The 11,132-nt window shown below is 47.0% G+C and overlaps 1 protein-coding gene across 3 annotated transcripts; it reads left to right on the top strand.

Moving 5' to 3' along the window:
* Nucleotides 1–2: 2 nt before the first annotated feature.
* On the top strand, nucleotides 3–10,776 carry IL2RG (interleukin 2 receptor subunit gamma). Of its 3 annotated transcripts, XM_050776247.1 has the most exons (10): nucleotides 29–74; nucleotides 4,574–4,800; nucleotides 6,627–6,760; nucleotides 7,134–7,287; nucleotides 7,496–7,680; nucleotides 7,889–8,028; nucleotides 8,790–8,952; nucleotides 9,485–9,581; nucleotides 9,834–9,903; nucleotides 10,259–10,776. In XM_050776247.1, the coding sequence occupies exons 3-10, from the start codon at nucleotides 6,646–6,648 to the stop codon at nucleotides 10,442–10,444; spliced, it is 1,110 nt and encodes a 369-aa protein (XP_050632204.1). In that variant the 5' UTR covers nucleotides 29–74; nucleotides 4,574–4,800; nucleotides 6,627–6,645; the 3' UTR covers nucleotides 10,445–10,776. The 3 variants fall into 3 exon arrangements, with proteins under 3 accessions (XP_050632203.1, XP_050632205.1, XP_050632204.1); XM_050776246.1 differs by lacking the exon at nucleotides 4,574–4,800 and having other exon boundaries at nucleotides 3–74; XM_050776248.1 differs by lacking the exon at nucleotides 4,574–4,800 and having other exon boundaries at nucleotides 11–74; nucleotides 6,683–6,760.
* The last annotated feature ends 356 nt before the right edge of the window (nucleotides 10,777–11,132 follow it).

Genomic DNA, 11,132 nt, shown 5'->3' with positions numbered 1-11,132 from the left:
ACCGCAGAGGGGGTGGGGCCTGGCCCGGTGGGGGCGGAGCTCTGTGCCCCGGGAGTTTTTCGGCGGCGGCGGCGGTAAGTTGATTTCACTCAGCAAAAATCTATGAAACGTTCCGGAGGCGCAGAGTGAGCTGGGGATGCAAACCAGGGAAGAGGGAGGCCTCTGTGGTGCTGAGTTCTGACTGGAATTCGGTTCCCAGAGCCTAGCTCGGTTTTGGCCTAGAAAAGTCTTCAATAATATTTGCATTGGTTAGGAACTCCGTCTATTACAAATCAGTTCGTTTCTTAGTTCCGGCATCTGAAAAATAGGTGCGCTAACACCTCCTTCAAGGGGCTATTGTGAACATTAGAAACTACGTATGCATGAGAAAGAACCTATTAAACCCTGAAAGGCTGGCTCTAATCCCTCAAGGTCTACCATCGAGTTGTCTAACCTTTTTTGTTTGTTTTTTTCTGCCCAAGGGTACCGCAGAGTAACTTTTTTGATTCACAAACCCTTAAAGGTGCTAATGAAAGCTATGGACCTTCTTCCCAGAAATAATAATAATATGCATATATTGACATGCAAAATGTTACTTTAGATTCTTAGATCCCCTGAAGCTCATCCATGTATCCCCTAAGGGTCCATGAACTCCAGGTTAAGAACCCTTGGTCTAGCGAAAGAGGCACCTACTGTGTCAGATGCTTTTCAGACACTATCTCCTTTAATCTGCTCACAGCCTCATGAGTTAGGGATTATTATTGGCTCGATTTTGCAGATGAGGAAGCTGGTTTTCAAAGTGTGAAAATTCACTTACCCAGTATTATACAGCTACTGAGTAACAGAGCTGGCACTAAGATTCTCAATTCCAGAGCCAATATCCTATTGTCGTATTGCTATTTGTTTATTTATTTTGAGGCAGATTCTCCCTCTGTCACCCAGGCTGGAGTGCAGTGGCGCGATCACGGCTCACTGCAGCCTCAACCTCCTGGACTCCAGCGATCCTCCTGCCTCAGCCTCCCAGTAGCCGGGACTACAGGCGTGCGACACTGTGCCGGCCTTGTATTGCCTTCTAGAGAAAAGACAGCCAGTGTGCTATAACAAAAGTAGCAAATAACAATAAACAAAAATAACACCAGTAACAAAAATAAAATGCTATTGAATCACAATGGAAAGAAAAAGTAATTCAAGGCGGGAGCGATGGCTCACGTCTGTAATTCCAGCACTTTGGGAGGCCAAGGCGGGTGGATCACTTGAGGTCAGGAGTTCAAGACCAGCCTGGCCAACGTGGTGAAACCCCATCTCTACTAAAAATACAAAAATTAGCTGGTGTGGTAGTGGGCGCCTGTAATGCCAGCTGCTTGGGAGGCTGAGGTAACATTTGAACTAACTCTGAAGGATATTTTTGTTTATTTTGTTTTATTTCTTTATTATTTTATTTATTGCTTTTATTTATTTATTGCTTCGCTCTTGTTGCCCAGGCTGGAGTGCAGTGGCATGATCTCGGCTCACTGCAACCTCCGCCTCCCAGGGTCAAGTGATTCTCCTGCCTCAGCCTCCCCAGTAGCTGGGATTACAGGCTCACGCCATCACGCCTGGCTAATTTTTGTATTTTTAGTAGAGACGGGGTTTCTCCATGTTGGCCAGGCTGGTCTCGAACTCATGACCTCAAGTGATCCTCCCACCTCGGTCTCCCAAAGTGCTGGGATTACAGGTGTGAGCCACCATGCTCAGCCTGAAAGATATTTTATTTATTTATTTATTTGTTTATTTATTTATTTATTTTGAGACGGAGTTTCATTCCTGTTGACCAGACTGGAGTGCAATGGCGCGATCTCAGCTCACTGCAACCTCTGCCTCCCTGGTTCAAGCGATTCTCCTGCCTCAGCCTCCTGCGTAGCTGGGATTATAGGCATGTGCTGCCATGCCTGGCTAATTTTTTCTTTTTTTTTTTTTTTTGTATTTTTAGTAGAGACGGGGTTTCTCCATGTTGGTCAGGCTGGTCAGGCGACCCACCTGCCTCGGCCTCTCAAAGTGTTGGGATTACAGGCGTGAGCCACCGACCTGAAGGATATTTTTAAAAGATAATTTTTCTTTTCTTTTCTTTTCTTTTCTTTTCTTTTCTTTTCTTTTCTCCTTCCTTCCCTCCCTCCCTCCCTCCCTCCTTCCCTCCTTCCTTCCTTCCTTCCTTCTTCCTTCCTTCCTTCTTCAGGGTCTCACTCAGTGGCCCAGGCTAGAGTGCAGTGGTGCAATCTCACTTCACTGCAACCTCCACCTCCCGGGCTCAAGCAAATCTCCCACCTCAGCCTCCCAAGTACCTAGGACCACAGGTGCAAGCCACCACACTTGGTTAATTTTTGCTTTTTTTTTTTTTTTTTTGGTGGTGATGGGGTTTTGCTGTGTTGCTCAGGCTGGTCTCAAACTCCTGATTTCCAGCGATCCACCCACCTTGGCCTCCTAAAGTGCTGGGATTACAGGCGTGAGCCACAGCACCCGGACTAAAAGAATTTTTTTTTTTTGAGACGGAGTCTTGCTCCGTTGCCCAGGCTGGAGTGCAGTGGCGCGATCTCCGCTCACTGCAAGCTCCGCCGCCTCCCGGGTTCACGCCATTCTCCTGCCTCAGCCTCCCGAGAAGCTGGGACTACAGGCGCCTGCCACCACACCCGGCTAGTTTTTTTGCATTTTTTAGTAGAGACGGGGTTTCACTGTGTTTGCCGGGATGGTCTCGATCTCCTGACCTCGTGATCCGCCTGCCTTGGCCTCCCAAAGTGCTGGGATTAGAGGCGTGAGCCACCACGCCCGACCCTAAAAGAATTTTTTAGAGCAGTTTTAGGTTCACAGCAAAATTGAGAGGAAGGTACGGAGAATTCCTATATACTGTCTGCCCTCACACATAGATGGTATATTTGTTACAGTTGATGGACCTACCTTGAACATCATTACCCAAAGTTCATGGTTTACATTAGAGTTCACTCTTGATGTTATCTTATACAGTCTGTGAGTTTGGATAAAAGAGTAACATGTGTCCACCATTGTAGTATCTTACAGAATATTTTCACTGACCTAAAATCTTTTTCTGCTCCACCTATTCATCCTTCCCTCTCCGACAACCCCTGGCAACCACTGATCTTTTTACTGTCTCCATAGTTTCGCCCTTTTCCAGAATGTCTTATAGTTGGAATCCTATAGTATGTGGCCTTTTCTGCATGGCTTCTTTCACTTAGTCATATGCATTGAAGTTTTCTCCCATGTCTCTTCACGGCCTTAATAGCTCATTTCTTTTTGCACCGAATAATATTTCACTTTCAGGATGTACCACAGTTTATGCACTCACCTACTGAAAGACAACTTGGTTGCTTCCAAGTTTGGGCAATTATGAATAAAATTGCTATAAACATCCGTCTGCAGGTTTTTATGTGAACACAAGTCTTCTCCTCCTTTGTTAATACCAAGGAACATGATTGCTGAAAGAGTATGTTTAGTTTTATAAGAAACTACCAAACTGTCTTCCAAAGTGGCTGTATCATTTTTGCATTTCCACCAGCAACAAATGAGAGTTTTTCCTGTTGCTCCACATCCTTGCCAGTATTTGGTGTTGTCAGTGTTCTGGATTCGGGCATTTTTTTTTTTTTTGATACAGGGTCTCACTTTGTCACCCAGACTGTAGTGCAGTGGTGCAATCTCGGCTCACCACAACCTTCACCTCCCAGGCTCAAGCAATTCTCCTGTCTCAGCCTCTCAAGTAGCTGGGATTACAGGAATGCGCCATTACTGCCTGGCTAATTTTTGTATTTTTAGTAGATGGGGTTTCACCATGTACGCCAGGCTGGTCTTGAACTCCTGACCTCAAATGATCCACTCACCTTGGCCTTCCAAAGTACTGGGATTACAGGTGTGAGCCACTGTGCCCGGCCTCTTTTTTTTTTTTTTTTTTTTCAAACAAGAGATGGGATCTTGCTGTGTTGCCATGGCAATCCACTCGCCTCAGCCTCCCAAAGTGCTGGGATTTCAGGCAAGGCGTGAGCCACCTTGCCCAGTTGATTTTGGCTATTCTAATAGGCATGTAACCCTGAAGGATTTATTTTTTATTTTTTATTTTTTAGGCAGAGTCTTGCTCTGTCACTCTGGCTGGAGTGCAGTGTGCGATCTCAGTTCACTGCAACCTCTGCCTCCTGGGTTCAAGTGATTCTTGTGCCTCAGCCACCTGAGTAACTGGGACTACAGGTGAGTGCTACCAAACGTGGCTAATTTTTGTATTTTTGGTAGAGACGGAGTTTTGCCCTCTGAAGGATTTTAGCCTACGGAAAGGAAGAGACTAATTCCAGAGAGAGTCAATGCATATGACATATCCTGTGTGGCTGGAATTGATCACTGGAGCTTGGACTTTATTCTGAAGGCCATGAGTAGCTTTTGAAGACTTTTAAGTTGGAGAATGCCCTCTGTAGTGGGTTGAATGTGGCCTCCAAAAAGATATGTTCACTTGGAACCTGTGGATGTCACCTTCTTTGACAAAAGGCTTTTAGCAGCTGTAATTAAGGCAAAGCTCCTAGGAGACAACACCCTTGATTAGGGTGGGCCATAAATCCAATGACAGGTGTCCCTGTAAGAGAAGAGGAGGATAAAGGAGATGTAAAGGAGAAGAAGAGGTAATGCAAAGATGGAGGCAGAGATTGGAATGATGTGTCTGCAAGCCAAGGAGCACCAAGGATTGATGGCAGCCACCAGAGACTAGAAGAGAGGCATGGAACAACTTCTTCCTCAGTGCCTCCAGAAGGAACCAACCCTGGCCACACTGATTTCAGACTTCTGGGCTCCAGAACTGTGAGAGAATACATGTCTTTTTTTTTTTTCCCCCTTTTTAAAAAATATTTATTATTTATTTATTTATTTATTTATTTATTTATTTAAGATGGCGTCTCACTCTGTTGCTCAGGCTGGAGTGCAGTAGCACAATTTTAGCTCACTGCAACCTCTGCCTCCCAGATTCAAGTGATTCTCGTGTTTCAGCCTCCCGAGTAGCTGGTATTACAGGTGTGCGCCACCATGTCTGGCTGATTTTTGTATTTTTAGTAGAGACGGGGTTTCACCAGGTTGGCCAGGCTGGTCTCAAACTCCTCAAGTAGTCCACCTGCCTTGGCCTCCCAAAGTGCTGGGATTACAGGCATGAGCCACTGCACCCGGCTGAGAGAATAAATTTCTGTTGGTTTAAGCCACTCAATTTGGGGATAACTATGGCAGCCGTAGCAAACTAATACATACTAAAGATACATACTAAATACTAAACTGGGCCATATAGTCCAGTTTTCCTGAGACTCCCAGGCAAGTGCTCTTTTTCTTTGCTTGGTATCCTACCTCACTTTCTGTCTGGTAAAATTACACTCATTCTTTTAGATGCCACTGAAATAGCACCTCTTCAGCACAGCCTTCACTAAACTACCCCTCTCTCCATCTTGGTAAATTTAGTTACTTCCTCTTCTGTGCTCACATACTTTGTAGTATCTCTACATTTATGCTATAGGACTTGTTACACTGTATTGTATTACTTGTTTATGTCTTCCCCACTTTTTTGTGAGCATCTGGAAATATGAGGATGTCTTATTGGTCTATTTCCAGAACATAAGCACAGTGCCTGGCACATATTAAAGACTTAATAAATGTTTGCTGAATAAATAGTTTCTGATTCTCCAATCAGCTCTGTGTTTTGCGGGAAGGTAAAACTGGCAACAACTTGAAGAATGGATTAGAGAGCAGAGGACCTTTTGAAAGGGAGGCCAGTTGGTGGAGTCTAGAAAGAATCATGACTAGAGCTAATGAAAGACTGATTTAGCAGAGTGGCTGTGGTAATGGAAAGGAGGAAACTGTTGGGAGAAACACCAGAGAAGCAGAGTGGGTTATATTCTCCGGGTGAGAGAGGAGGAGAAATTGAAGCTGATTCTGAGGTTTCAAGTTTGGGTGACCGAGAGGGTGACGATACCATCGACTGAGGTGGGGAAGGCAGGAAGAGAAGCAGAGTTGGGGGAAGATGGGAAGCTTGAAGCTAGTATTGTTGTTTCTCCATTTCTAGAATCTTTTTCTATTATAAGTCACACTTCCTCGCCAGTCTCAACAGGGACCCAGCTCAGGCAGCAGCTAAGGGTGGGTATTCTGGTTTGGATTAGATCAGAGGAAAGACAGCTGTATATGTGCCCACAGGAGCCAAGACGGTATTTTCCATCCTCCCAAAACAGTAGAGCTTTGACAGAGATTTAAGGGTGACCGAGTCAAGGAAGAGGCATGGCATAGGATGGTGATGTCGGGGGTGGGGTTCAGAACTTCCATTATAGAAGGTAGTGATTTAGAGGAGAAGGTGGTTGAGAATGGTGCCAGTGGTAGTGAACAGATCCTTCCCAGGATCTAGGTGGACTGAGGATTTTTGAGTCTCTGACACTATTGTATATCCAGCCTTAGTTTATGTTTGCCACCTTACAGCAGCACCTAATCTCTGAGAGGACTTGGCCTTTGTCACACAGCACACATTTGCCACACCCTCTGTAAAGCCCTGGTTTATAAGGTTCTTTCCACCGGAAGCTATGACAGAGGAAATGTGTGGGTGGGGAGGGGTGGTGGGTGAGGGACCCAGGTTCCTGACACAGACAAACTACACCCAGGGAATGAAGAGCAAGCGCCATGTTGAAGCCATCATTACCATTCAGATCCCTCTTAGTCCTGCAGCTGCCCCTGCTGGGAGTGGCGCTGAACACGGCAATTCTGACGCCCAATGGGAATGAAGACGCCACAACTGGTGGGAAATCTGGGACTGGAGGGGGCTGGTGAGAAGGGTGGCTGTGGGAAGGGGCTGTACAGAAATCTGGAACCTGCCACTGGCCATTACAATCATGTGGGCAGAATTGAAAAGTAGAATGGGAAGGGGAAGGGGGAGGGTTCCCTGCCTCATGCTACTTCTTCTTTCTTTTTTGTTTGTTTGTTTCTTTCTTTTGAGGCAGGGTCTCGCTATGTTGCCCAGGCTGGTCTCAAACTCCTGGCCTCTAGTGATCCTCCTGCCTCAGCCTTTCAGAGCACCAGGATTACAGACATTAGCCACCATGCTCAGCCTCTTCCTTCTGACCATCATTTCTTCTCTTTCCCTCCCTGCCTTCATTTTCTTCCCAATCTAGATTTCTTCCTGACCTCTATGCCCACTGACTCCCTCAGTGTTTCCACTCTGCCCCTCCCAGAGGTTCAGTGTTTTGTGTTCAATGTCGAGTACATGAATTGCACCTGGAACAGCAGCTCTGAGCCCCAGCCTACCAACCTCACTCTGCATTACTGGTATGGGAAGGGAAGATGGGGAGGGGAAGAACAAGAGGTGGGTTGGATCAGAGACCAAGAAAGAGGGTACCAAGTCTCCCAGGTGCCCCACTGTTTTCTCCTGGGGTAAGTCATAAGTCGGTTGAGGGGAGATGAGGCTAGGCTCTGGATAGCTGCGGTACCCAGATTGGCCCCACTGTTCCTCTTCCTTCCAACCTTTCTCCTCTAGGTACAAGAATTCGGATAATGATAAAGTCCAGAAGTGCAGCCACTATCTATTCTCTGAAGAAATCACTTCTGGCTGTCAGTTGCAAAAAAAGGAGATCCACCTCTACCAAACATTTGTTGTTCAGCTCCAGGACCCACGGGAACCCAGGAGACAGGCCACACAGATGCTAAAACTGCAGAATCTGGGTAATTTGGAAAGAAAGGGTCAAGAGACCAGGGATACTGTGGGACATTGGAGTCTACGGAGTAGTGTTATTTTATCATAAGGGTAGATGGGCAGAAAAAAGGAGGTAGGGGATCAGGATGGGAAGGGAGGAGGTATTAGGGGCACTACCTTCAGGATCCTGACTTATCTAGGCCAGGGGAATGACCACATACACACGCATATCTCCAGTGATCCCCTGGGCTCCGGAGAACCTAACACTTCGCAAACTGAGTGAATCCCAGCTAGAACTGAACTGGAACAACAGATTCTTGAACCACTGTTTGGAGCACTTGGTGCAGTACCGGACTGACTGGGACCACAGCTGGACTGTGAGTGACTAGGGATGTGAATGTAGCAGCTAAGGCCAAGCAAGTGGGGCTAAAGGATTCAACCAGACAGATAGGAGGACCTAATATCAAGCTCCTGTTCTCTGCCTCCCAGCTTCTCTGCTCACCCCCTACCCTCCCTCCTCCAACTCCTTTCCCTGTAATCCCCAGTGAGTTTTCTTTTTTTCTTTTCTTTTCTTTTCTTTCTTTCTTTCTTTTTTTTTTTTTTTTTGAGATGGCCTCACTCTGTTACCCAGGCTTGAGTGTAGTGGGGCGATCTTGGGCCCACTGCAACCTCTGTCTCCCGGGTTCAAGTGATTCTCCTGCTTCAGCCTCCCGAGTAGCTGGGAGCATGCACAACCATGCCTGACTAATTTTTGTATTTTTACTAAAGGCAGTGTTTTGCCATGTTGGCCAGGCTGGTCTTGAACTCCTGACCTCAGGTGATCTGCCCACCTTGGCCTCCCAAAGTGATGGGATTACAGGTGTAAGCCACCATGCCTGACACCAGTGAGTTTTCATTAAGGATTCCCTACCCATACTCTTCCTGATACCAGATAAACAAGTAAATAAAAGGAAGCCATTAAGGGGATCCAGAGGGGAGGCATTAGATTCAAGTCAGTGAAGGGAGCAGTGTGGCTTGAGTACTCAGGAGAGAGAAACTGGGAAGTAGCAGAGATGATACTGGTGGGTGTTCAGGGGTATGTTTTAATTCTCTCTTCTCTCACAGACACCTACTTTCCCTCATCCTCTTTTTCCTCAAGGAACAGTCAGTGGATTATAGACATAAGTTCTCCCTGCCTAGTGTGGATGGGCAGAAACGCTACACGTTTCGTGTTCGGAGCCGCTTTAACCCACTCTGTGGAAGTGCTCAGCATTGGAGTGAATGGAGCCACCCAATCCACTGGGGGAGCAATAGTTCAAAAGGTAAAATGGGCCCACAGGACCCCAATCCATAAGCCCAACACCCCAGCCTTTCTAACACCATTGTGTTTTGCTCCACTCCCCTATCACTAAAGCCCCCAAACTTGGTGCCCCATCTCCCCACACTGTCCAACCCCAACCTCTAGAAATCAAGGTTTTTCTGTGTAGGGTTGGGTTAGTGTGTTGTTAGAGGGGGTGGATTGAGAAGGAGGCTTAGGGGTACTCAAGGGGGCTATAGAGTGTATAGGATTTCCCTGAAGCATTCCTAGAGAGCCTGCAAAGTGAAGATGGCTTTGGAACCAGCTGGATCTAGGCTCTGCCACATACTACTACCTCTTTGGCCTTGGGTACATCACTAAACTCTTGGATTCTGTTTCCTGAGATATAAGATGGAGATAATTGTTCCTGCCTCACAGGAGCTGTTGTGAGGATTAAACAGAGTATATATCTTCAGCACAGTGCCTGGCACCAGTGCCTGGCATGTAGTAGGCGCACAACAAATATAAGGTCCACTTTGCTTTTCTTTTTTCTGTAGAGAATCCTTTCCTGTTTGCATTGGAAGCCGTGGTTATCTCCGTTGGCTCCATGGGATTGATTATCAGCCTTCTCTGTGTGTATTTCTGGCTGGAACGGTGAGATTTGGAGAAGCCCAGAAAAATAAGGGGAACAGTAGCTGAGAATAGCAGAGGAGGGTTTTGCAGGGTCTTTAGGAGTAAAGGATGAGACAGTAAGAAATGAGAGATTACCCAAGAGAGTTTGGTGATGGAAGGAAGCCACAGGCACAGAGAACACAGAATCACTTTATTTCATATGGGACAACTGGGAGAAGGGTGATAAAAAAGCTTTAACCTATGTGCTCCTGCTCCCTCTTTCTCCTCTGTCAGGACGATGCCCCGAATTCCCACCCTGAAGAACCTAGAGGATCTTGTTACTGAATACCACGGGAACTTTTCGGTGAGAACGCTGTCATAAGCATGCTGCAGTCTATCAACTGCCAACTGCCTGCCAGCAAGACAGACAGAGTGTGGGGGTGGGGGCAGAGAGGAGAGAGAAGGAGGCCCTGCGCTAACTGTCAGGATGTGGCCGACCAAATGGGGGATGGACTATGCAGAGAGAGACACACACAGAAGCGCAGATTATAGATTGAGTGAGGCAGATGGAAACTGGTATTGGGGGCCCAGGAGTCTGTGTATCCCTTCTGTAATCAATTACAGTGGTTGCAGACATCATGAGTACTCCTTTGGCACAGAGCTCAGTATTTTACTTCCTGCCCCTAATTGACCCCTGACCTGGACATATCTGTCTTTAGGCCTGGAGTGGTGTGTCTAAGGGACTGGCTGAGAGTCTGCAGCCAGACTACAGTGAACGACTCTGCCTCGTCAGTGAGATTCCCCCAAAAGGAGGGGCCCTCGGGGAGGGGCCTGGGCCCTCCCCATGCAACCAGCATAGCCCCTACTGGGCCCCCCCATGTTACACCCTGAAGCCTGAAACCTGAACCCCAATCCTCTGACAGAAGAACCCCAGGGTCCTGTAGCCCTAAGTGGTACTAACTTTCCTTCATTCAACCCATCCGCGTCTCATAGTCACCTCACCCCACTGTGGCTGATTTGGAATTTTGTGTCCCCATGTAAGCGCCTCTTCATTCGGCATTCCCCACTTGAGAATTACCCTTTTGCCCTGTACATGTTTTTCATCTCCCTCAGTCTGGCCCTTCCTTTCCACAGGATTCTTCCTCCCTCCCTCTTTCTCTCCCTTCCTCTTTCCATCTACCCTCTGATTGTTCCTGAACCGATGAGAAATAAAGTTTCTGTTGATAATCATCAAAAATGTCTGTCATGGGGGTGAGGAGTAGGGGAAACATGGGATACAAGGAGGGTGGGAGGGGAAGAAAAAGGAGTAGTACATTTATGCTGTGGAGGCAGGAGTATTACCAATTCGCTAGAAAAAGAGTACTGTTCTGGAAACTGACTTTTTTCCAGGTGCCCTGCACTCATTCCAGGGTTTAGTTTAGAGTTAGACTTAGAATGGGCTGGGCGTGGTGGCTTACGCCTGTAATCCCAGCACTTTGGGAGGCTGAGGCGGGTGGATCACAAGGTCAGGAGATCGAGATCAGCCTGGCCAACATGGTGAAACCCTGTCTCTACTAAAAATACAAAAATTAGCCGGGCATGGTGGTGCGCTCC

Source organism: Macaca thibetana, chromosome X, assembly GCF_024542745.1.
Source record: "Macaca thibetana thibetana isolate TM-01 chromosome X, ASM2454274v1, whole genome shotgun sequence".
Taxonomy (NCBI): Eukaryota; Metazoa; Chordata; class Mammalia; order Primates; family Cercopithecidae; genus Macaca; species Macaca thibetana.
Note: the sequence above shows the minus strand (reverse complement) of the source record. Positions and strands in the feature narration are given on the sequence as shown.

What these genes read in the sequence shown, in the direction of transcription:
- IL2RG (XM_050776246.1), top strand. Translation starts at nt 6,646, where the DNA reads ATGTTGAAGCCATCATTACCATTCAGATCCCTCTTAGTCCTGCAGCTG. An exon ending in GCTAAAACTGCAGAATCTGG is followed by an intron (nt 7,681 to 7,888) that starts GTAATTTGGAAA and finishes GCATATCTCCAG; the next exon opens with TGATCCCCTGGGCTCCGGAG. An exon ending in GTGTATTTCTGGCTGGAACG is followed by an intron (nt 9,582 to 9,833) that starts GTGAGATTTGGA and finishes CTCCTCTGTCAG; the next exon opens with GACGATGCCCCGAATTCCCA.